This window comes from Macrosteles quadrilineatus, unplaced genomic scaffold, assembly GCF_028750875.1.
Source record: "Macrosteles quadrilineatus isolate MER2022 unplaced genomic scaffold, UCM_ALF_1.0 Scaffold_3__2_contigs__length_128488019, whole genome shotgun sequence".
In the NCBI taxonomy this organism is placed as follows: domain Eukaryota; kingdom Metazoa; phylum Arthropoda; class Insecta; order Hemiptera; family Cicadellidae; genus Macrosteles; species Macrosteles quadrilineatus.
This window is the reverse complement of record NW_026542596.1, coordinates 111,972,011-111,998,543: the sequence shown is the minus strand read 5'-3', so window position 1 is coordinate 111,998,543 and position 26,533 is coordinate 111,972,011. Positions and strand designations below refer to the sequence as shown.

Below are 26,533 nucleotides of genomic sequence, written 5' to 3'. Positions count from 1 at the left end.
TCCAAGTCTTAAAATATTCACTCTATTTAGCGTAAGGTGTTAAATAGCCATGTTAAATCTGCAATCAGATAAAGTATGTGTTTCCACATTAAAAACACAGATTAAACCATTGAATTTGAATTAATATCGTGAGTATACTTAGCCCATCTTAAGCGAAAGCTTATTTTGATGTGTGTATTATTTCGATGACGATTGAATGCGCCAGTGTCAACTAAATGTTTCTCTTTTGTTTTAAGACTGATTTTACAAATGTTTAACCTAATTTTTCTTTTAACACGTTGAGTGTTGATGACGGGAATTCCCACCATTGCTTAACATTGAAATAAATGCAACTTTCATGTTTAAGCATGTCGATCGCACTAATAATACACCAGAGGTCAAGAACCAGTTTAAAGATATTGTTATGTTTAGCTAGAGTTAAAATAGTTTTAAGTCAGTTAAATACTAGAAACCAAGAGTAATCAACGACTTGGCTGATCAATGATAAATCTCCGAGGGAATTTGCTTTCACGATTGTACTGAAGGAATTTCACAAGTGGAATAATTATCCCTGCGGATGGCTGAAGAGGTGACTTCAGTGGTAGTGACTTGATATGTAGTCTACAGTCAAAGTCTTGGACATGTTGTTACATAATTCGTACTCATGCAGAATGGATTGAGAGAGCTGGGTGTAGTTTTTAACCTTAAAAAGATGAGTTCTCAGGATAAAAACTGGATGGGTAGCTGAGTGGATAAAGTGCTCGCCTAACAATCCTAAAGTTGCCGGTTCGATCCTGAGAAAAGTCAATAGCTTTTTGATGGTTCGAAACTGGACCAGGCTGTCCCTAATTATTGGGCTTTAAATAAACTAGCTGTTACCCACGGGGCTTTACCCCGTTTGACTTCATAAGTATTAATAAAACTATTGATTGGTTAAGTCATAGATAAAACATACTCCGTTAAGTTAAGCTGAAATAAAAAAAAAAATAAAAAAAAACAGAATGCAGCATTACAAATCACACCAGATTTTAATAAGGTAATAAATTGAAAGAATAACATACAAAATAATAAGAACAGCTGAGGTATTTTTAACGTAATACGGATAGTTCCCTTTGGAAAGCAATTATGACCTTAAAGGGCAGTTTATGAAAAAATGGATAATATAGAGCAAGGTTTCTCGTCATGACGAACATTTTAAGTATATGGTTTATGGTGGTGTGACTTGTAGTTTTCTCAAAAGTTCATGGATACCTTGGGATTCATATATGGATGATCCTGTCTGATGAAACAGCTGATCTCAGTAAGTAACAAAGCTACACATATATTCATCCTCCATTTATATTTGGGTTAAAATACGCACCTAGGTGGAACAGGCAACCTTTAGATTTCCAGGGAAGCATTAAAACTATCAAATAATTATGGTACAATACTACGGACAATTGATGAAACTTTGAGGCCAAGCCGGCGGAGATAATGGTGTTTATGCGAGTGACATTGTTTACCTCGCACGTGGTCCTATGTTTAGCGCAGATCTGACAGTTGAGTGTGTGTGAGTGTGAGTGGTCAGTTGTGTTGGACCCTTGCCTGATCACTCACGCCACTCAGTCTGCTCGTCCGCCGCTGGGGGCTCCACCGTCGCGACGCCGACAGAAATAGCGGCAACACATAAACTGTTGAGAAACTACGGCAACTTCTGAGAAGTAATTCCCCATTGTTGCCTCGCAAATAGCGTTGACACGTGTTAGCGACACCATAACTTGGGCGGGTTCGGGACAACTCTGCGCCTCGTGTCCCAAATGGAGCGACTGGGACGTCGTCGTCCTGTAATCCAGCTAGGAGGTCTCGAATTGTGGATATTTATCGGCATGCACTGTGGATATACTCCCTGGTGTGGATTAACGTCCGCACGAGTGAGTACTACGAGTATCCGCAGTATCCTGATAATTAGACTAATTCGTATATTATGGCAAAAATGTGGTTCGGATTCCACAATAAACTGTAGGTCCCTCAGTTGCCATTGCTGTATGGGCTATTAATTAAAAGCTGTGTCTAAGGAATAAGTAGGTCTTACACTAAAAAGACTACAAGATCGCGACACTCATCTTACACTTATCTCCATTCATACTTGGCTTAAAATACCTACTTTGTATGGTCGCCATTTCATAAGAAAGTACCATAAAAAAGTATTAAAGAAAGACTAGTCGAGTTTTGATTATGATGGCAACTACAGTATTGATCAAATAATCATTACACAGAGATACATGCGGTGTCTCTAAACATGTTATGAGTGAAATTATATGTGGGTGGAAGACGATGTCTGTTGTCATGTTACCATTTATCAAAAGCATAATGACCGAGAAGGATAGCCGGGTACGATAACAATTAAACAAAAACTACTGACTTAAAAACTAAAATTGTCGTATCTAAAGCCCGCACACAATTTGACGTAATCACGCCGAAAAGAACGCGACTATGTGATCGTTTCAGCACCGCAGGAAAATATGTTATCGATTAGTCTAGTTTAACACTCTGGATTAGTCTGGTTTTATCAGCTTAACACTCTATTTACTGTAATTACATTGTATAAAATTTCATTAATTTAGTAGTACAGATCATTCTACTACTAAAGTCTATTTAAAAAATGTCTTGAAAATTTAAACCATTCTGTTTGTTTACATGTAAAAAATAAAAATAAAACAGAAATAAATATCATGTAAACAAATTGTGTTTGTAAAATAGATCAAAGAGAAAAATGCACAGAGTAAGTTGAAATAGACGTAACAGTTACGCTAAACTGTGTTGTATTGGTTGACCGACAGCGCCGTGTAACGCTCAACGCAATCTGGGTACACCATGTATATTGCCTACTTAGATAATCCAGGCGAAGTAGTAGTGAAACATAGTCATAGTCAGGCCATTACAGACCTGCATGGTTATAAATTGAATCCAACGGAATTTTTTTTGTGAGTGGATTTTGAAATTCGTTACTAGTTTTGACATTTTTCTTCAACCATCCAATTCCTCAGGAAGAATCATAAGTCTGGTAGAGGGAAATTTGAAGGAAATTTAGAGCTTTACATAATTAACTTAGGATTATTTATTATAACACATTTTCTTACTATATCCTTTTGAAAAATTGAGATTAGAATCTTAAGTTAACTTAGGTACTTAATTGGTTTGTTTCATACAAAGCGGCATGCATGGTGTGGGGTGTTTAAACGCACAAACAACATATCTCTGAAATAAGTTATGTAAACCAATACATACATTAAAAACGAATCAAATTATTTTTACCCTTAAGAAAATAGAGGTTATGACCCAATCAAAATAACTCGTGTATGCATTAGCCAAAAATCCCTAGAAAATAAATCTTTTGAATAAGAGTCTACTAAAATTAAAATGCAAGATTGACTCAATTTAGTTCTAACGCCCTATAAAAAAGTAGTCAATCATATATCGGTCACAGTTGATACCGTGTTGGTAATGCTGTTTGAGTGTTTGTTATTCAAAAATAAAGTCACATAACTTACTGAATATTTGTATAAAGGGGGGATATGGCTCAAGGTCAAGCCTTACTATGGCACTGATAACAGTGCAATTTTTCGTTTTTTTTTTGTCAGTGACATTTTGTTAAGAGATTCTCAACTACTTTAATTTTTTTTAGCCTAGAGAACTGTGCCGTGTTGTTATAGACTCGGTATGGTAATGGTAGAAACCATTGATGACTTTTTCTATGAATGTTTTATAAAATTTTGTAGACCATTAGATCTCGTAGAAACGTAGATGGTCAAGCAGTCTAAGGCTTTCTTGGCCAAGAGACAGTAACAACGATCGCGTGTTCATATCCCACCTCAGCCATATCATGAGGAGTTCAGTAGTGGTGAGAGAGGCCCATTTAAAATGCATGGTGGAGATCTCCGCTGCAATTTCATAAGTGTCCCGCAGAACAATCGAATAAATATATCGAACTATTCTAAACGATATATTGATTATTTCATTCTATATATCAAGTCTGCTAACTAACCGAATGAAGTAATCAATATATCTAATAATCTATATCGATATATTCATTCGATTGTTCTGCGGGACACTTATGAAATTGCAGCGGAGATCTCCACCATGCATTTTAAATGGGCCTCTCTCACCACTACTGAACTCCTCATGATATGGCTGAGGTGGGATATGAACACTCGATCGTTGTTACTGTCTCTTGGCCGAGAAAGCCTTAGACTGCTTGACCATCTACGAGGTCTAATGGTCTACGATAACTTCCTTACAACGTTAATAAATCCAAATCTTAAAAGTAGTGGCTCTAAACTTGGTCCTCAGGTTACAGCTTATATCTTGTAGATCTGAAAGGTTTTTTCTTTTGTTGAGATAAAGCTTGTGCCAATCGTTAAGAGCAAGTGGGGGTTTCTTTAAGTTACCCATGGTCAATATATCAGTCTTTGGGGGCTCAGAGGGTTAAAGGGAAAGCTGTCCAACCCCCCACATTTTTTTGGACACTGTAGATTTTTCTCGCACTAAAACTCTAGTAGGGGTAGCAGGGGTGTGTTTTTTCTAGAGAGTCAGTCAAATTGAACTAATATGTAACACAAATACTAAAGGTCTTACCAACTAAGTATCTTTCCTTGCAAGTACATAGAACTTTCTTACAAATCCATCCCATGGCCATTTCTTTGCGTACGTAGCTAGGTTGCGACGGCACACTTATTGACACATACCTTCTCTTTCGCTACACTTCTAGTTGTTTCAATTATTCTGTTGGTGACTACCGATAGCTGTAGTGTCAGAACTCTTGTTAATGTTTTATCATAATGAAGTGCAGTGGTGTGTCTTTGTTACAGGAGGAGTGGGGGAAGCCGGCATTGACCTCTTGGCGTCCCTACAGCTGCACAACACCAGTCACCAAGGTGTCACACTCGCCCCGGGGCCGCAGCGGCTACGTCCTGCCTTCTATCTGCAAGGTAAGCTGCTGTAGCTCAGAAACAACCCATTACAAGAATTGTACCTAATACTAAAAAAGGCTGATTTTATAAAAAAACTCCAAGAAGACGTTTGTTCAGCAAAAATAATAAACAGTTGCTAGGCAGCGATGACAATAAAACGATTCTATTGCAATTCTATGGATACTGATTGTGTATTTAATATGCATTCATGTTTTAAGAGAGTAAGCGGGCAGCTGATTTTGCGGCCCTAGGGATGTAAAAACCTGCTCGGTCCCCAAATGACGATGACAGCTAGTATGGCCAGCAAAACGTAGCTTTCAGCCACCAATTAACGTATGCAAAACAGCTAAAAACATCATAGTGTGTGGTGAAAATTATACATTTTATAGAACTATTGGTCTCGTAGTGAAGATAAAATAATATTTTTAAAGATTGTTTATTTGTATTTTTGTACATCATTGGAATTTATGCCATTTGTAATGGAATAGCTTAATCCCTCGTCTTTTTACCACCTAACACAGATCTTTTGTTAGATACATCAATATTCAATATTCCTAGCGCAATGACAATTTAAATCTTGTTTACCAGGAAGTTTAAATTTTTTTGCCATAGGAGACTACCGGGATTTACGACTGCCGGCCAGCGTCTACCAACAAGCTGTGGAATTGTTACGAGGCAACCCAGAGTTTACGGTTGCGGCAAGCCTGCGCCAGGAGGAGTTTAACTCCGGCACCATCGTCGCCTTCTCTCACGGCTTTAACAGGTAATACCAACAGTAGGAATAAAATATCTTCAACTTGTAAGAATGTATCCAAGTTATGGAAGCGAATCATGTAGGAGAAATATGAATATTTATTGAGAAATAATTTTAAACATTTAAAAAATTTTATATTCTTTATTTTAAAGAAAAGTAGTTGCTCATTGAAGAATCTGAATTCCAAAAAGTATCATCTTGAAGTTGGTAATAGTCATCGTAAAACTTCAGAGTCACTATTGATTCCCTCTGAGACCGAAGAGTTTTGATCACCAAAATGTAGACAGAAATGCTATCAACTTGTTATTCTAAAGTAACATATTATTTTGAAAGACAAATATGAGAACAAGTGTTCAAAGTTTGTATAAGTAAAAAAAATTATTGAATCAAAAATGTATTTAAAACATGTACTAAATAAGAGAAAGATAAAATTGTTCAACTTGTCATGTAATATCTTATGTTAATTTACATAACCTGTTTAAAAAACACGAATCTATAAAAACAATTTAATTTGTCTGATAACATTTTTACTTACCTTCTTTCAATCTCAAATTTATAAAAAACTAGGTGTTCCGTATGCAAATTGTGCATCTAAAGAGGCACTTTAAAAAAAATAATTTTTTTTTATTGTATATTTGATTGTAGACCATGCAAAGCCCTAAAATACATTACCTTTCTAGTTACCATTTGCCACTCTGCCACTTATAAGCTTGAAAATGACGCCTAAATTGTAAAAATTGTATAGTGGAACGGGTGAAAAAGGCATGTTATAGAGAAAACTCTTGATATACTAAGTATATAGTTTTGTAACTCTATCAATTTTATGCAACAAGGCAAAGCAATAATTGAAAAAAAGTTCTACTTTAAAACTATATTTTAATTGAATAAGAATGTTATATAGTTCGGCCTCTTAGAAAGCGACCTCCTCCAGCATTGGTTTAGCATTAGCGCGCAGGTCGTTTTCTAAGCGGCCGAACTATAGTATCGTTACTGGGTGAAGAAAAATTATTATCATAAGTCAGCTGTTTGTGTAAAATGGTTAACATAGGAAACATGACTAAATTAAACGTAAATATTGTAGTTTTCCTCTTTTTACTCGTAATTAATATTTCCCAAAGCCCACAGAACTTTGTAAGTCCGTAAGGTAGAGCAGGGGTCACCTGTTTTTATTGAGGGTCTCATTGTAAATTTTTGGAGAAAAATATTTGGCCAGTCATATTTCAGGGCAGAAAACTCCCCCCTCCCCCTCAACATGAACCCATGAAGTTGTTAACTGGTTAAGTGGTGGTTTGGTTATTGAGATTTTCTTTATTATTTTGTATTTGCTATTTTGCATTTTTATTTATATATAGCTTGTTGGTTAGCTAAAACTCCAAATAGACCTATTGAAATCACAGGATGACATAAATCTTTTCTATCTACTACAAAATTTACTTTGTTGAACTTTTAAATTGTAATGGCGATAAGAAAATTTCCCAATGGAGTTTTACAACAGTTTAGTAAAGAGTAGAAACAACTATTGGAAATGAATATTGTGGAACGGGAAACTGCACTTGAATGTGATGGTATGGACTGAGAGTTCTAATCAATATCCTCTGGCCGAGACTCATTCATTAGATGGTGTTCTATTGGTTCTCTTTTACCGTTGGAAGGAAATCGCAATCACTGGTGATGATGAGTGTTGCCGGGCAGGAGTAGATAACAGTATCAATGAGAATGCAATTTATGCTCACAGATGTTGCCACAATCGCAGGAGATCATCATGGTTTTGCTGAGACCATAAATGTTCACGAATGTTGTCGCGATCAAGGGAGATGATCCCGGCCTTTTCGATACTGCCAGATACGGTTGTTTACGCGATCACAGTGTAATTAACAGTGTTTCCTAAAAAACGTATTTTCACTACAAAGAAAGGCATACAGACAAACAGAATCCTCATTTTATTATACACTAGCTCTACCCGCGGGCTTTGCCCCGTTTAACTTCATATGTGAGCTCGGTCGCATAGCTCAATCACGTCCTGGTTGAAGTTCGTTCGCTACGCTCACTCACCTTTAGGTTGGAGCTCGCTCGCTGCGCTCACACGTCCTGGTTGAAGTTCGTTCGCTACGCTCACTCACCTTTTGGTTTCAAATTAGCTGTTGTCAAATATTAAAAAAAAAATAATTTTGCTGCACTCTGTTGGTAATCCTTGTAACTTTAATGCTATTGAACATCATAGAACAGAACCAACTTGTTTAATTGAAACAGCTGTTATGATTCATTAATTCCATTTAAATATGAGTACTTATTAGGTTAACATGGGAAACTCCAGAGCCGCTGGGGCGGAGCCCGAGAGTCCGATCAGAATAAAAACCACTTTAGTTTTCCTATTTAATGCCTAAAGAATCAGTGTACCAAATTTCAGCCTCCTAGGTAAGTGGGAAGTGGGAGAATTAGTGATGAGTGAGTGAGTGAGTCAGTCAGTCAGTGAGGGCTTTGCCTTATATATATATACTAGCTGTAACCCGCGGGCTTTGCCCCGTTTAACTTCTTAATTTTCAAGATGATCTCGTTTGCATGGCTCAATCACGTCCTGGTTGAAGTTCGTTCGCTACGCTCACTCAACTTTAGGTTTGAGCTCGTTCGCTACGCTCACTCACCTTTAGATTGGAGCTCGTTCGCTGCGCTCACTTGCCTTCAGGTTAGCTCGTTCGCTACGCTAACTCGCCTCCAGGTTGAAGTTCGTTCGCTATGCTCACTCACCTTTTGGTTGCAAATTAGCTGTCATAAATGTAAAAGAAATAATAGTGCTGCATCCTGTTGGTAATCCTTGTAACTTTAATGCTATTGAACATCATAGAACAGAACCAACTTGTTTAATGAAACAGCTGTTAAGATTCATTAATTCCATTTCTCATAAGGTTAACATGGGAAACTCCAGAGCCACTGGGGCGGAGCCCGAGAGTCCGATCGGAATAAAAACAACTTAGTTTTCCTATTTAATGCCTAAAGAATCAGTGTACCAAATTTCAGCCTCCTAGGTAAATGGGAAGTGGGAGAATTAGTGATGAGTGAGTCAGTCAGTGAGGGCTTTGCCTTTTATATATATAGATAGATAGAAAAAGGATCTTGTCTTCTTTTTTTAAGAAACTGAAAACATGTTTTAAGAAGTATTCTTATTTCGTAGGTATTTAGAACTTCAATCAAGTGGTCGTAAGGATGAGATTCGGCTGCACTACACTGGCCACGATTCTATTGTGCACATTGAAACCTTCCCGTACCGTTTGGCAGACAACGTGTGGCATAAGGTATTGTATGATTCCCAGATGGAAATATTAGAAATTAGGTTAGATTCCCTTTCTAGTATTGAAAAGGTGAGAGCCAACAGTAAACAGCCATTTTTCAAAGGCTCTGGTAGCAGTGAGCTTATGAGTGAGTCGCACGCAAAACTGATGGTAGATCGTCACTTGCTCTACCTTTGTCTGCTGTTATTGAATGCTTTAATTTTCACTAGTGTTAAGAGGTGTGAACCAGCAATATACAGCCATGTGTCAAATGCTCAGGTAGCAGTGAGCGTGAGTGGGTCGCAGGTAGAACTGATGGTAGACTGTCACCCGCTCTACCGTCGTCTGCTCAGTCGCACACCCGACACCAACTTCACCCTGCCACAACTCACCCTCTGGGTTGGCCAACGCAACAACAAACACTCTCTTTTTAAGGTAAATTGAAGTTAATCTCTAGCATTAAGTTGAACATTCAGTGAACCATGGTTTTTCTTGATATTTATTTGTTATTGGTTGTCTTTTACAGTACCTATTTGTTATTAAACTTCAATCAGTAAATCAATCAATAATTGAGATGGGGACGCCACCTCGATGCCAAATATGAAGGAATGAGTGTAGAATGGTGTGAGATGATCTGTATAGCTTTGATCAAAGAAAGTAACAAATTCTATTCCTCTATCCACTTTACTTTTTTAGAAAGATTGAGATTTTGGTGAGTTGGTAAGCTGTAGCTCTGTCAGAAGCGTTAGTGACTTTGAAACCTAGGCAGAGAAAGCCATTGTTTCATGCCACTAAAAATTTTCTAGTACAATTCATTCTTGTATCCTACCGACTCCCTCTTCCTTTGTATAGTAGGTTCCATGCAGAGGCTCCATGTGGACAGGTAAATACAAAAAGTTCAAAGAGGTTGCAAGCCTCTATAAAAAAATGAAAGGTCTTTAGTCAATGAACCAAAAATACGGTGACTCAACTCACAAGGATTGCACTCATGCATTCACTTCTATCAAATTCCACCAGAGAGGTCCATTGTTGGCTTTAGGTGGGCTACTCCCATCAAGCTTTCACAGACACGGACATATGAACCTCTTATGAGTTGTAGACAAGACCTGACTGATATGGGACTGAAATTCTTGATCTAAGATGCTTAGCCTACTTGAAAAGATTGCTCATTACTGTACTGACAAATGAAGGTAAACCAAAAGTTCAAATGTGGTAATTATTGACTCAACTGATAAAAGATAATGTCAAGGTAGTTTTCGGCAGTTTTTGTTCAGTTATGCTTGCATATAGTTGTAAGTGAAGGATTGACTGTGTTGGATGTCCGCAGGGCACACTACAAGATGTAAGACTGATCACAGGCCCCCACGGCTACCTGAACCAGTGTCCCCACCTGGATACCAGCTGTCCTACCTGTGGACAGTTCTCTGTACTGCAGAACACCGTGGAAACCCTTACCAAACACCTACAGGATCTCTCCCAAAGAGTGGGTAATTTTTAAAACTTAATGAACCATAAAAAGATAAATCTTAGTGCAAAAGTGTTATATAATGGAGTTTTAATCTTTTGACTACTGATAAAACTAGACATTTCATCCGCATATTAACCTTGTCGCCACTTTATTGCTCATAATTGTCATAGTTGATTTGAGCAACTGACAGGTTGTGCTGATGTAAATTACTAATTTCTGTCGAATAACTTACATAAACTTTTTTACCAAGTCTAACTGATGAAAGGACTTATTGTCGATAGCACAGAAATAGAGAACAGAGGATACATTCCATATGGTACACTAACTTAGGTGGTGTCTAGCACTAGTGCTAGTGTCTAGGGCAAAGTCCACACTAGTCCCTTCGCCCTCACGCTCACGGTGAAGGAAGACCCTGTGTCCTGTGCGATAGGAGTTCCCGTACAGTGCTTGACGACGTTCAGGCTCTTCCTTGCTTGTCACTAGTATATTCCCGCCCCAACATACCTTGGCACAACAAACGCACGGTTGTCCCATAACCATGTTTCCTCTGTACCATACTTCTCCGTTGCTCAACTGCATTGCCAACAAATAAAAGGGTAGAAGATAGAATGTATACCGTATAGAACGTATGTTATATACATTCTATATACTCTATAGTTTCCACTTTTCAGTCACTTGCACATTCTGTGACTGACTTACATACAACTACAATGTTTTAGCATGGTTGATGGTTAAATAAATTAAAACTAAAGACATCCACACCAAACTTGAAACTTTATTTATCCAGCACAGTACTTTATTCTACTATTCTAAGTAATACCCATTGTTGTCTCCTTTATTTTTTAACCAACTTGAAGAAATATTTCAACCAAAATATCTACTTACAAACTTGCGTGACCTTTGGTACCCTGAAATAAGAGAAAACTATCTAGTTGACGTCAGCAAACATGGCCAATATGAAACACATCATCAATACGCAGGCTTCAAAATTTTCAATAGGATGAGACATGGTATACATAAACTGAAAATCTAATGTTTGTGATTATGTTTTTTTCCAGCTGATAGCAGTAGAGGGCAAGATCAGCAGGTTAGAAGAGTGCGATTGTCAAAAGTCATGTACAGTAAATGGCAGCATACACGCCGACGGTGCGTCGTGGCAGCATGATTGTGATATTTGTTCGTGTGTTGTAAGTTTCTGTGGTAAATTAATTTTTAAAATAAGCCACAAACGACTTAATAATGTATTTCAAAGCATCAAACACACACTTTTAACTGCAGTGCAACTGTAAATGCAATAAGTATGTGATATTAATTAGGAGGCGATATAATATTTTCTTTACTCACTTGCTATAGTGCTCTAAAAATATTGAATATCTATTACTTATTTAATACGCAAGCAGGTTTTTTGTGACAATTACTCCTCCGAAACTACTGAACCGATTGACATGTTTTTGGTGTCATTGGAAAGAGCGTAACTTGAAGTTGTGCAGGAAACTTTCTTTTTAGGGAAATAATTAGAGAGTGAGGCCCTGGGACCCTTTAAAGTTTTGTATTTCTCCATAAGATTAACATGGGAAACAAAAATTGTTATGAAACTCCAGCTGTTGTCAGAAATTAAAAGTGAGAAGAAGAACATATGTTAATTGTAAACAGTCAATAAGTTTGTTAATTTAACAGTTTGCTATAAACATTTACTGAATCGGTCGAAATGAAATATTTACTATTTGAATTCGGGTTGGCGTAAATATTACAATGGGAAAAAGCCAGAGAATCTGGATAAATTTATATAAATTGTTATGTACATCTTGAGTATTTCCATAATTTTTGAGTCGAATCTTTTAAAGTCATGAGAAATTATGGCTGTTATTCGTTTTAAAATAACGCCTGTAATGCTTAGCAATTGCTCGAATTCGAGCAACAGGGACACTAGTAATTAATAAACCTTGATATTTTAGTCCCTTAAACAGCATCAGCTCTCATATACTTTCTACATTTGTTCAATAAAAAAAATAAATGAATAAATAAATAATAAAAAAACTTCAATGGGTTTGGACCGCTTTTCTGTAAAAGTGTTTACACTAAACTAACTTTGCCATCTTCAATTAAAAATTCCACTGGTTAGAACAAGAAAAAAACTCTTAGCCTATTATAAATAGTATTTCTATTACTACTAAGGTCTAGAAACTATAGACTACTTGTAACTATTTGTTCTTGTTTCAGCATGGAGAAGTTCAGTGCAGACCTGTACAATGCCCCCCTGTAAACTGTAAAAACCCCGTATTGAACCCCGGAGAATGTTGTAAGAGTTGCCTTAGTAAGTATTCTTAAACTTATTCTGTACGTTTTATTGCCAGGCTTAGGTCTCATATACAGGCTTTACACACTTTAGACTTGGACTAAATTTAATATGAGTGGTGGGTTATGTTTTCATAAGAATTATGTTGTGAAATGGTAATGAAATTGTATTAGATGACAAATCAGAGTGGGACAGATTAAGGTTAAGACTCAAATAAAAAAAGTCATATCGTTACTGTATATAACAAATCGTATCAAAATAATACTTGGTTTTTCTTAGTTCTAAAGAATTATTTTAAGATTAAAAAATCTTGCCTAGTGTTCACTAAAATCTAATTTAGTAGTCAATCCATAATATCAAGAATAATCGATTTGGTTGGATAAGAAAGTATAACAAAAGTTTCATTTACTTCTGTAGTGTTAAATAAAAAATGTAATGGTGGAGTTTACAACTGAACAGTCTTCTCTATGCCTTACAACTAATAAAGAGTAAAGTAATTCCCTATAGTAAATTAAATATGTTTAAATATGTCCCTAATCTCTAACATAGTTTTTATCCTCCTTTGCGTCTTTCTCTTTTGTTTTAATATCCACTAACAATGATGTAATAATAAAGATTAACACTACTGATTGACGAACCAATAAATTATCGCTTTCAGCGTAACGAGGGATCGGGAGGAGAAAGACTTTAAAAATTGAGATCAGCCGAATCAATACCATCATTCAATTCAAATTAAGGTTAGTTTCGGATACCTTGCGCAATACTAATCCGATACTAATCTTTGAAATTAGGACATAAAAAAATATTCACATAACACAAATCTTTAAAAAAACTTGTTGCAGCAATGTGGCTCAATATAAATGACAAAATTTACATCAAGAGAAAATTATTTTTAATCTATGCTTTTGACTTTATGTATATCAGCTAGAATCAAATAATAAAAGCTTTAAACACAATAGTTATATATAAATTTATAAAAAAATTAAACTATCTCAAGTTGCCTCAACTCTTAAGTACCTACACATTGATCCATTTTTTAAATTGATGTGAATCTAAAATATGTAAATTTAAATTTTATCATGGGCCGATTTAAATACAAACTTTAATAAATAAACGGAAATTTTAATTGGTTTGCAAGACAACCAGGTGCTACTGGGGTATTTACACCAAACCAATTTTTTTTACCTAACATATTATATTTGCTTTAATTTTTTATATGAATAATACCTATTAGAATTCACTGTAAACTTTTAAACAATAATATTAATAACTGCTTTTGAAAAATTGGTTTCTGAACTACTAACAGCATCAATTTTGTTTTGTTTTAATTTACCGTATAGTATTTTTTATGTGATTGCTAAAATATCTAATAAACATCTCTGAATATCCAAGAAACAAACATTCTCAGTAAAGAGAGAAAAAGGTGATACATTTTAAAGTGCAGGAAGCCCTCATCAACCTGGACCCAATTTAAAATGCACTTTGCTTAAACTGGACAGCCATTTACAGCAGTTTTTAAAAATGTTATACAGCTATGATTGGGTTTCCCAAAGTGTCAACAATAATCTGGAGTTTTCCTTTGTTTTATTGTGAATACACTATTAAACCTTTTTCTCCACTAGTTAAGGAGACACAAGGTATCCTGGAATCCCGCTGTCTCTTCCCATATTATTTTATTTTATCCGTACTTTAATTGATTCCGGACAACTTTAATCTCAGAATAGTCCAGATCAATGAGGGTCGACTCAGTTGCTAACCACTTAAGATATGAGCTTACAACCTTGAGTTGTTTTTCTCAGAGCAATGTTATCTACGAGGGACGCTGTATGACCACGGAGACTCTGTGAGTCTCAAGCAGTGCGTCGAGTGTGAGTGTCGCGACGGTTCGATGCATTGCACCCGCATCGATCCCGAGACCATGTGTCCTCCACTCACCTGTCCACCCAGCCAACAGTTCAGCGTCCCAGACGAGTGCTGTAAATTTTGCCCAGGTGAAAAATTGCCGATGTCACAATTCAAACTGAATTTAGCTGTAAACTGTTACAGTTTGACTATTAAAATTAGATTGCCGTAGATGAGTTCATAAGTATTGACATGTTTAAAAACTACACTAACTTCTTGTTGTTTGGTATAACAATTAATTGCAAAGTTGAACCAAGCTTAAAATCAAGTTACAATTGATTGCTTAGTTACGTTCCTTGATTTTTGCTCAGGTAAAAGTTATGCTGTTATTCTAAAAGTACTACCAGTATCTGATGTAAACCTAATTTACTCTACATTTTGTTATTTTATTTATAATTACTCTACATGCTTTTTAAACATTTGTTTTGTTATTGTATATGTGTGTGTGTTTAACAATATTGAATGATACCTAACTGAGTATGACACCATTTTTCATGAAAACAATTAAACATATTTGGATTTTGTTGTGATTACCAAGAATAACCTGTGTAGAAAACCCCTCATTCAGGTAACAATTCAACAATTCAATATTTTAATGTACCCATGCCAATTGCTTTAATTTTACATTAGATTACCTTGGTTGATGTAGCCTGTAGTTCTTGAGTAAGATTTATTTTTGCCTCAAGAACCACAGGCTACAACAACCAAGGTAATCTTATATAAGTTCTTGAAACTTGGATAGAAAATGAAAATAAAACATGTATTTGATTGTTCCAACGTTTAGTAAGATTCACCTTTGTAGACTAACATGCTGATAACAAAGTGTGTGTTGTTTGGCTTGACTAATGTTTGCACTAACCAAGGTGTGGACTACTGTGGCAAGGGACATGAGTGTCACAGTAATGCAAGTTGCCTTAACCTGGAGACGACTTACGCATGTCACTGTAACACCGGCTTCTCAGGAGATGGCCACACATGTTACGGTAAGTTGGAAATGTTATTGAGCGCCTTAGTTAAAAAGTCTCTTGTCAGTGAAGACCGAGAAGTAAAGACAAATCTGTGTCATTGTGTGGTGAATGTAATGCTCACCTGGTAATGGGTATGTTGGTGGTTCAATCATGAGGAAAGTCAGGGCCGTATTTCGCTAACGGCCGACACTGCGGTTGCCGGAGGCCTCGGCCTTAGGGGGGACCTCACTTGGGGCCTCAAATTGTTTTTCTTGATAAATATATTTCACCTATAATCTGTTTCACGGGAGACGTTAATGAAATCAGCGCCACCACAAAGGATCTTACCTATTTCGCAGGTAACATAGGAGTTCTCACTATTCATCTGCGATTGCGGAAGATGCTCAGGATTTTGTTGGGACCGCGGGAGTCAAAGATCATGTACCCGAAAACTGGGAAAATCTTCACGATTTCATCATGATCAAAGGAGACAATTTCATCATGTTACCTCTTACTCGGTGGCCACAGAACAATCTTATGGTTCCACTGTGATTGGAGGAGACGAAGATGACGTCTCTGGGCTCGCGCAAGACGCTAACTATTTCTCCGCGGCGACAGAACACTTTCATTCGCCATGATCGAAGGAGACGGAGATGGTATCCCCGCACTCGCCCTAGATGTTAACTATTTCTCTATGGCCGCAGAACAAATTTTTCCATGATCGGAGAAGACAAAAATTAGGTTTCCGCACTTGCGCAACATGTTACCTCTTTCTCCGTGGCCACAGAACACTTTCATGACTACGCCGCGATCGGTGGAGACAAAGATAACGTCTCCAAGTTCGCGCAAGACGCAAACTATTTCTCAGCGGCCATAGGAGACGTTCATGATTCCACAGTGTTTGGAGGAGAAGACGATGATGTCTCTGCGTTAGTGCAAGATGTTTAATGTTTCCCGCAAGGAGACATTCTAGATTTTTTTGCAATTGCAGAAGACGAAGATGATATCTCCCTGATCATTCACTATTTTGCTTTATGCCGATTAGATTGATGGAAACAAAAAGACCAATTCAAGTTGAAGCAATACCACGTGTATTTCTACCCTTAAGTTCCAACCTTCCGTAGAATCAGAATATAGAGGGGCCCCTCTGGTGAGAGCCACTGGGGGCCTCATCGATTCTAAATATGGCCCTGAGGAAAGTTGGTAGCTTTTTGATAGTTTGAAATTGGACCTAGCTGTGTTTTATCTTTGGCATTTAATGAAATGGTTCTGGCCAAACAAACAGCTGATCTTAGCCATTAAAAGAGCTTCACAAGATATTTCAATTTTGCTCTCATAGGCTTCACTCATATGATGACTCAATGTGATGATAATACATTGCTCAAAATAGCCTATTGTGTTTTTTTTTTTTATATTACAATACAATAGAGTAAAAATTTATGAAAATAACTACTCCACATCCCTAAAAAACTATAATTATTTATTTTGCTGAAAATTCAACACTAAGATAAGAAAGCCCCTTGCAGTATCCAAAGTGAATGATACAACTTACGACTGTTTACAGACATAGATGAGTGCCAGAGCCAGGGAGGACTGGAGGGTCATCACTGCCACTCTAACACGAGGTGTGTAAACACTGCCGGAGGTTACGAGTGCGAGTGTCTGCCGGGTCATCGACGGCTCGACAGGTTCAACTGTGTGGAGGTGGACGAGTGTTCGACAGGGACACATCAGTGTGACGCACACGCTACCTGTAGGAACACTCAGGGCAGTTACCACTGCCTGTGTCAGGACGGGTACACGGGAGACGGATACAAGTGCACTCGTAAGTATTTGATAAGTTTGCTGAATCTATTGTCTGGGTATCCCATCTATCTATACTATTATAAAAAAGAGGTGGTTGCTGTATGTGTGTATGGGAAAAGTAAACTCGAAAAATACTGGTCGGATTGGGCTGAAATTTGGCATGATGATAGCTCACATTCCCGATTAACATATAGGCATATTCTTATTTCAAAAATCCTTTCGGGCTCCGCCCCAGTGGCTCTGGAGTTTCCCATGTTAACCTTATGAGAAATGGAATTATTGAATCTTAACAGCTGTTTCAATTAAACAAGTTGGTTCTGTTCTATGATGTTCAATAGCATTAAAGTTACAAGGATTACCAACAGGGTGCAGCACTATTATTTCTTTTACATTTATGACAACAGCTAATTTGCAACCAAAAGGTGAGTGAGCGTAGCGAACGAACTTCAACCTGGAGGCGAGTTAGCGTAGCGAACGAGCTAACCTGAAGGCAAGTGAGCGCAGCGAACAAGCTCCAACCTAAAGGTGAGTGAGCGTAGCGAACGAGCTCCAACCTAAAGGTGAGTGAGCGTAGCAAACGAGCTCCAACCTAAAGGTGAGTGAGCGTAGCGAACAAACTTCAACCAGGACGTGATTGAGCCATGCGAACGAGATAATCTTGAAAATTAAGAAGTTAAACGGGGCAAAGCCCGCGGGTTACAGCTAGTTGGTTATAAAGCTCTACTTAAATCTGAATGCCATGGGTTGGATCCATATCAATTCAGAATACAGGTGCTATTTTTGTCATAAGCAATCAATTATTAATCTGCCTAACAAAAGATCAATGCTATTCAGGGTGTCCATAACAGACGTTACAGGACTTTGGGATATGAATACTCATAAAGTACTAAAAGGAAGAAAAAAGTTGTTAAGGTATGTCCAAAAAATAAAAATGCATATTTACCCACATATCAGCGATTTTGTTTTGTTATTTATTTAGTTATTTACCGTAACCCATTTCTGAGTTATTTAAGTTATAAAATTTAAACGACCGCCATTTTGTTTTGTTATTTAGTTATTTAACCCAATTTTTAGTTATTTATGTTATAAAAGCTAAACGGCCGCCATTTTGAAATTTCTAATCGGACCATCTTTATATTTTTTTTCTTATAATAGGTCTTGTGTACGTTAACATGCTTCCCGAGTTTAATAATCATCTGATTAAAAACTTCAAAGAAAACTGTTATTAAAAAACAAAATATCGGATACCTAGGGAAATGTGCATTTTCGGACATACCTTCACATAACCTTTTTTCTTTCTTTTAGTATGAGGATTCATATATCCCAAAGTCCTGAAACGTTTTTTATACACACCCTGTATATCTTTTGTGAATTACAAATATTAACAGTTTATAGTCTTTACATTTAAGAAAAATAATTTGTGCAAAACAGACTCAACTATCATCCACCTCAACAGAACAATTAGTATATAACACTAGATTACAAATTAACATACCTCGGCATAATTTAGAATTCTACACCAAAAAGACCTCTTACATAGGGCTAAAATTCCTCCAGTTTTTACCAGCTCACATCCGAAAAGAAACACAATTTAATAAATTCAAGCACTTTCTAAAAGACTTTTTCATTAGTTCATAAGTATGAGCTTGTGGAGTATAACAATTCAAAAATCAGTTCCCAATTGTGAGTTTGTTGTTTCCAGCGGTGTGTCCTCAGACGTGTCTCAACGGTGGGGAGTGTGTGAGGCCGGGAGTGTGCCAGTGTCGCAAGGGTTACGTTGGGGACAGCTGTGAGGCAGACCTGGACGAGTGCACTGCAGGCCTACACCAATGCCAACCGTCAGCTGTGTGTGTCAACATGCCGGGTTGGTACTACTGCCGCTGCAAGCCCGGCTATCGCAGCACAATACTGCCCGACAACACTCTATCTACTACCTGCACAGGTATAATTTGCCATGAAACTGTGTCGTGTGTGATTAGTAAATTAATTTATTTCACACTGCAACAAAAGCAGGCGTTTTCAATTAAATGCTTAAGGCACCCCGTTCTAATCATAGTATTATCATGCCGGTTTGTGATCTCCTTTGAATGGATGTAGGTTTACAAAATTGTAGCAAATTTAATAAAAAAAAAACGGATGATTTTTAATTAAAAACAAAAAATAAATTGGTCTTATGGGTAATGAGTCCCATGAGACATGAGACCTACGGTAGTAGCTTATTCCTTATATGGGGAATTCACGAAAACATGAGATTATGTGAGAGCAGCGTCTTTTTTACCATCCAAATTTTTCTCAAGTCCAAAATAAAAACATCCTCCCAATATTTCCATGGCTATTCTCGTAAAATACCTATGAACAAATATGGTTTGATTTAAAAGTTGTTCACAGATGCCAAGTATGATCTAATTTGAAACAAAATATAAGAGATGCTTTTCAAAAGATAATGTAAACCTATTTCTTGAATCACTTAAAAGTGAAAACTGGAATGAAGTTTATTTTTCATGTGTGGAGGACAAATATGATAAGTTTCTCAATATTTTTATGTATCATTTTAACTTAGCTTTTCCTAAAAAAGTTAAAAGGATAAATTATAAGCAAAAATCCTGGGTCACAGAAGAAATAAAACAGCAAAGAAACAATATTATTGACTTAGAAAAAGAAGCTAGAGTAACAAAAAATAAAGAATTGAAGAAATGTGTTAAAGAGAAAAATAAGTTATATAGGAAAATGTTAAAAGATTCAAAAACCAATTTTTATAATAAGCAGATAAATGAATCAGAAAATGTCATTAAAACAACTTGGAAAATAGTAAATACTGAGGTTGGAGTTCTGCCCAAAAACAAACAAAATCTAGAATTGACTGTAGATAATAAGAATGTATCTGATGTTTTAGTTATAAGTAATTTGTTAAACAATTATTTTATAAACTGTATAAAAGACCTTCAAACAAAACCAGATATAGAACCTAGTGTACAGAAAAATAGTCTTTCAAGTAGTTTCTCTCCTCATAATCAGACTTTTCGCTGTGAGCCCACAGATGAAAACGAAATTATTAAAATATTAGATTCTTTAAAAAATAAGCAATCATATGGGTTTGATGAAATTCCTGTAACTATAATAAAATCTGCAAAAATACACCTATGTAAAATCTTAGTTCATCTGGTTAACTCTTCTTTAATATCTGGCATTTTTCCAAAAAAATTAAAAATATCCAAAGTTGTACCTATACATAAAAAATATTCTACAAAAGACATGTCCAATTATCGTCCAATTTCGATTCTGCCATCCTTTTCAAAAATTTATGAAAAAGTTGTGTACAGAAGATTATCCCAATTCTTAGAAAATTCAAACATTCTAGATATGTCCCAGCACGGTTTTCGGCCCGGAAAATCGGTTTTCACTGCAGCCGTTTCTTTTATTGAATCCATCATAGAGTCCATAGATAAAGGGGAGAACGTAGTGGGCATATTTATGGATTTAACAAAAGCTTTTGAAAGCGTAAATCATCATCTATTACTTGATAAATTATTGAACTTTGGTGTCAAGGGAGTTGCATACAATTGGTTTAAGTCATAACTTTCCGACCGATATCAGTATGTTGAAATTAACCAAACCATTTCAAATAGGATCACGGGCGCAGCATCGGACTTATGTTTGGTCTCATGTGGCGTCCCACAGGGATCGATTCTGGGTCCTTTGCTGTTCTTATGTTACATAACCGGACTTCCTGAAGTGCTACAGACTGTTCCCCATAGTAATTTATGTTTATATGCAGACGACGCAAATTTAAAAATCTCAGCAAAGAACCAAAATGAAATTGAATATTTAAGTTTTATAGAACTAGCTAATATAAAGCAATACTTCAATAATAATAGTCTTTTGTTAAATCCAAATAAAACTAAATTTATTACATTTTCCACAAAGCAAAATCGTAAAAAAATATCTCCAAATATAATGATTGAAGATGAAATTATTGAACAAGTGAATGAGGCTAAATTTTTAGGTCTATATATTGATGAAAACCTATGCTGGGACAAACATGTCGAACATATATCAAGAAAAATTAACTCCGGTTTATTCGCCTTAAGGCGTATGGCCAGCCTATGCTCATTGCCTGTACTAAAACAAATATATTTTGCTCTGATTCACTCTAATATTTCTTATGGAATTGGCTTGTATGGTGCAACAACAATAAATAATCTGAATACAATTCTAAACCTACAGAAAAAAGCAATTAGATGTATGCTCAAACTTGAAGATGATGACTCCGCAAGAGAACACTTCAAAAATCTTAAAATTTTAACTGTGTATGGTCTGTATATTTTTGAATGTATCTTATTTTTTATAACAAAAACTTATGTACAACCAATAGTTCATCAATATAATACATGAAGACAGACCGAAAAACATTTTGAAAAACATAGATTGGAATTTTTTAAAAAAAAGACGACATACATTGGCAATAAATTCTTTAAAGCACTTCCGAATGAACTAAGATCAGAAAAAAACAATAACAAACTAAAATGTAAATTGAAAATATATTTGATCAACAAACCCATGTACTCAATAGAGGAATTTTATGAATACAACAAAATTATGAAGCAGTAGTGATAGTTTTTTTTTTTTTTTTAATTTATAATTGTATTGTTTTTTTAGTTTTATATTTGACGCCATTTCTTGTAATGACATGTACAAGGACAAATAAAGTGATTTGATTGATTGATTGATTGATTGTTTTCTTAGACCTAGACGAGTGCAGCAATGGAAGTCACAGCTGCCATCCGAGCGCTGAGTGTGTAAACACTGACGGAGGGTTCCAGTGTTCCTGTAGCCACTCAACTACAGAAGACCCAACCAAGGGGGATCAGTGCAAACTGAGTGAGTAGCCACCACAAACCTGCTGGACAGTCAATAAACTAATACAGTGATGTCAACCCCCATGGGAGGAAACCTAGGTTGGATAAGTTAGTGATTGATTTTCCCAGATACTTTTTGATTTATTACGTGGTTATAGGCCACAAGAAATAGATTAGAGTTGGTCACAAGGCTTGGAAAATTGCAGTTTTTGCCCTATAGCCCTTGAAAGTACCCATGTTCGTCTATACCTTTTTGTGGTCAAATACCACATTTTGTAAAATCGTTTCTTATTGCCGACGCTAGGAGAGGAATATGTATGCAAAATCTCATGCTACTAGGTGCTATAATTTGGCCTGTGCGTTGATCAGAATTTTGCATTTATATATATATAAAAAAATAAAATTTAAAAAAACACCAAAACAAATTAACTAATGTTAGAACACCAAAAGGAAATTTATTTTTTAAATAAGGTAATCGAGTACAAACATTTTGACTTACCTAATATGTATGTGTTTCATTTTATCAATATTTCATGTATAGAGATGGGTCAAGTAGTTGAACTGTGATACACCAGAAACAAATGAAACATGAGAAGTGCTTAACTTTTTGCTTTTAAGTGACAAAAATTCATTTTATTTTTGAATATTGATAAGTGGCCAGATAAAGCACGGATTCAAAACAAAAAAAACTGAAGTTGAATGTGAAGGGTTCTACTGTCATTGCTTTCATAGCTCAAGACACTTTGGCCACTATTTGTACGTCTTAAACACCGTTATCTAGAAATCTAAAAACTAAAACATTGATAACAATGAAATATTTCCACAGGCTGTATGCTGGAGGGTAACGAGATAGAGAATGGTATGACAGTTACACCACCTAACGCGCCCTGCAAACGTTGTACGTGCGTGGACGGCGTGCTGAGCTGTCAGGAGCCGATCTGTGACTGTGCAGCGCAGGGGAGTGACCACAACAAGTGCTGTCCGCAGTGCGACCCTCGCGCGGCGTGCAAACATCAGGAACTGAGACATGTGGTCTTCCGCAGCGGAGAACGCTGGATATACCAGTGTCAGACTTGCGAATGCCTTGTATGTATTTACTACAGAGTTGGGGAAAACATTAGTAATGTTAGAGACAGGCTTTTAGTAAATTGATTTATTATGACCCTCTCATTTTGACACTTGATCTTAATTTTTTTAATCAACCCAGTAATAGGTTGTATGAAACAAATTCTTCAGTGATATAAATTCCTGTAATTTTTTTAAGTTTCCTAAATAGGTACATCACCTTCACAAGGAGTGTTTTAAAAAATAGATCATGTATTATTTCTTAAAAAAATAGTTTTACAATGTTAGCAAATTCATGACAACAACCTGGACTGCCCCAGAAGTTAATTTGTGGAATTTTTATACAGTTATGCAAGTATATAAGAACATGTTGACCTTCCAATGCATTTGTGTACAATATTTTCAGGTGATTAAGGAATTCTGAGTTCATCCTTAAAATCCATATTCAGATTGGAATTTAGTTTAAACTCAAATAGGTACCGTTTTACGTTTCAATGTACATACTCTATATTTGAACAACAGTAATGATAATCAGTGCTACAAGTTAGCTATTTATGTTGTTTAACAGTTTGGTGAGGTGGACTGCTGGCCGATGGAGTGTCCCCCCACCACGTGTCCTGACCCTCTACTGACGCCTGGCGACTGTTGTCCTCGCTGCCTCAACGACCCGTGCGCCCTGGAGCCTTCCAACACCACCAGCGGCCAGCCCTGCACCTACGCCGGGCGACTCTACGACTCTGGCAGCTACTGGAACGACCCTTACGATAAGTGCACCGCGTGTAACTGTAAGGTAAGCTAACGACCAGAGCTTGACGATTTGTGAAAAGTTTGCCTTTGTGAAAGTTTTCTGTGTCTAAATAAATTCTGTGTAATTTGTTTTTGTTAAGATGGTTGTTATCTTAGTTGTTTACTAACAGTTTTGTTGTTTTTATGTAAACGGTCTTAGAGATGTTACAAGTTAGATTTATTTTTATAAAAAAAAAAAAAAAAAAAAATACTTATATCCTTTGTAGGATTTTTTATTTTTTTAAACTAGGGTATTTTTAAAGTGAATATTGTGGAACAATAAGCCAATTCATAATTTTTTGCTTTCAACAAGAATTTAAAGTATACATTTTTAGAATTAGAGATTCGGTAAGTACAGAGCAACTTAATTAAATGCACAGCTAAATATTGCATCAGCTACAGGTATCGTAATAGGAGATATTTTACCACTTTTACTCTTGTATACCTAGAATTATTTGCGTAATTGCTGACTTTTGGATCAACATTAGTGTTTCTAGAGGTCTAGTGAAGAATATTTGGTGTGGAATTTTATATATAACCTATATGTATCATGGTCCATGACTAAAACTCAAATTATCCAAGGAGTTTTGAAACAAGGTAGGTTGGTAAATCTGACACAACATGATACAGGATTTAGTACTGTGAAGTTATTTTTTAAGTACGGATGAAAAAAACCTATCACCCGAAAACCTTGTGAGCACTAGTCTTACACCAAATTCCCTGTAGGCCTGGTGAATACCAATTTAGTTTGAAAAAGTCAGGAAAGAAATGAAAATAAATTTGTTGGCAAATCAATCATGTTTAAGTTATAGAGTTGTTACGTATTTCATTAGTAATGGCTATGAATGATATTTATATTTAGAATAGATACATAGTACAGTTATTAGTGATTATCATTTCAATATTTTAAGGTGTCTGTAATCAAATTCAGTTATGTTAAAACTTGCATAGATTCATTTACAGAAACAGTGTAATATATACACCATTCCTATGTCTCTTAATGGAGACAGAAATTGTGAATATCAAATTAAAGATATGTTAACTGATATTCCTTATCTCTAACAAAAATCCTTGAATAATTATTTTTACTGATGTCTTAATTGAATTTCCTAGATTAGCCGCTTAGTTTGATTTATGTTATTTTTTACGATTGTTGAATACTTACTGTAGTTATTAACTTTTATGTTTGACTGATTTAACCCCAGATGTGTCCCATGTGCAGCTTTGCTCTAGGTGACCTCTGCCTATTTGCAAGACAACCTACTAACAATACCCCGATATTTCAGGTGCCGTACTGCGCAACTTTGGTGAGCAATTTGGCGTGTTGTGTGCATCGGTAATCACTTGATAAACTACATTTACACTTAAATTTAACAATGCAGTGTTAAGCTAACAAATTTACTATTAACCTACTCAATCTGTCTAAAAGCACTACTTTTTTGCTCGTCAAAGTTAGCACTATTTTTTCAATGCACAATTTATTCACTCACTTTTCTTCTGTTTCGTTATTTTATGTTGCTAACGATTGTTTGATGACGGTGTGGGAGATAGGAATTTTTGGGTTTATGTCACAATCTTGTTAGTAGTCCAAACTATTTCTAAGACCTCCAGTTTATATAATATTTGTAACATAAAATGTGTATATGCACAATTTAGAGTAGGTACTCACATTTAAAAAATATAATGCAATAAGATTACTGTGTCAAAAAACTATTTTATTGAAGATTTTTCCAATATATAGGTATGTCTGGATTAATGGAATTTTGTGTTCACAAACAAAAGCCGTACATTTTCAATTTATACACATATTTATTTCCAACGTGGATCAGTCCAGGAAACACTGACAATGGTTCACTTAATTGTTTTGTTGGCAAATTGTAGTTATTTCATTTCACAAACATTTATCAAACTTTTTAAGGTTTACAGTAAAACACCCTAATGAAACAATCTATAATGGGTAAACACTAACAATGTCTTTGTTTTCTTGAATTCGGAAATTTCTTTTCAGTCCAGATTTTTATTTAGATTTGATGGGGTACTTATGGTGATGAGAAGAGTGAGTGAATGCATGAACGCACTTGTCTTGCGATAGAAGCAGCTGCACCTTCCTATCGAGCCGCATGTTATGATTATTCTCTTTATATATTGTTTGCTCTCTTGATTTAACTGTTTCCTCAATACCGACACTCCTCTCCTCCTCTTCCTATGCTTTACAGCAAACTTCGCCTAACATTAGCTGGGATCAAGTGCATAAGAAATCACTAAGTGTAAGAGTGAAAGACATGATTAAAAGAATTGAGTCACAAAAGTACGAGTTGATGAAACTCGTATCGTAAAACTTTGATTAACTAAAATATGAGATTAAGTTAGGTAGATGGATTTGGAAGGATAAGCCTTTCTGTTATAGTGGTAAAATATTAATCAAATGGTTTTAGAGATTGAAACAGTAAATTCATTCA

General features: G+C 36.0%; 1 protein-coding gene across 3 annotated transcripts in view; it reads left to right on the top strand.

Annotated features, from left to right (window-relative positions):
- The window catches only part of LOC128988960 (protein kinase C-binding protein NELL2-like), a 71,952-nt gene that overhangs the window by 40,614 nt on the left and 4,805 nt on the right, over positions 1–26,533 (top strand). Inside the window, exons 2-16 of one of the 3 annotated variants that reach the window (XM_054410767.1) lie at positions 4,827–4,946; positions 5,541–5,691; positions 8,852–8,972; positions 9,228–9,383; positions 10,276–10,431; positions 11,475–11,603; positions 12,637–12,730; positions 14,512–14,703; positions 15,478–15,597; positions 17,126–17,386; positions 19,070–19,309; positions 22,111–22,245; positions 23,050–23,309; positions 23,857–24,078; positions 25,361–25,381. In XM_054410767.1, the coding sequence (XP_054266742.1) occupies positions 4,827–4,946; positions 5,541–5,691; positions 8,852–8,972; positions 9,228–9,383; positions 10,276–10,431; positions 11,475–11,603; positions 12,637–12,730; positions 14,512–14,703; positions 15,478–15,597; positions 17,126–17,386; positions 19,070–19,309; positions 22,111–22,245; positions 23,050–23,309; positions 23,857–24,078; positions 25,361–25,381 (2,378 nt within the window). Of the gene's footprint in view, positions 1–4,826; positions 4,947–5,540; positions 5,692–8,851; positions 8,973–9,227; positions 9,384–10,275; positions 10,432–11,474; positions 11,604–12,636; positions 12,731–14,511; positions 14,704–15,477; positions 15,598–17,125; positions 17,387–19,069; positions 19,310–22,110; positions 22,246–23,049; positions 23,310–23,856; positions 24,079–25,360; positions 25,411–26,533 lie in introns of all 3 variants that reach the window. The other 2 variants (XM_054410766.1, XM_054410768.1) reach the window with 2 other exon arrangements.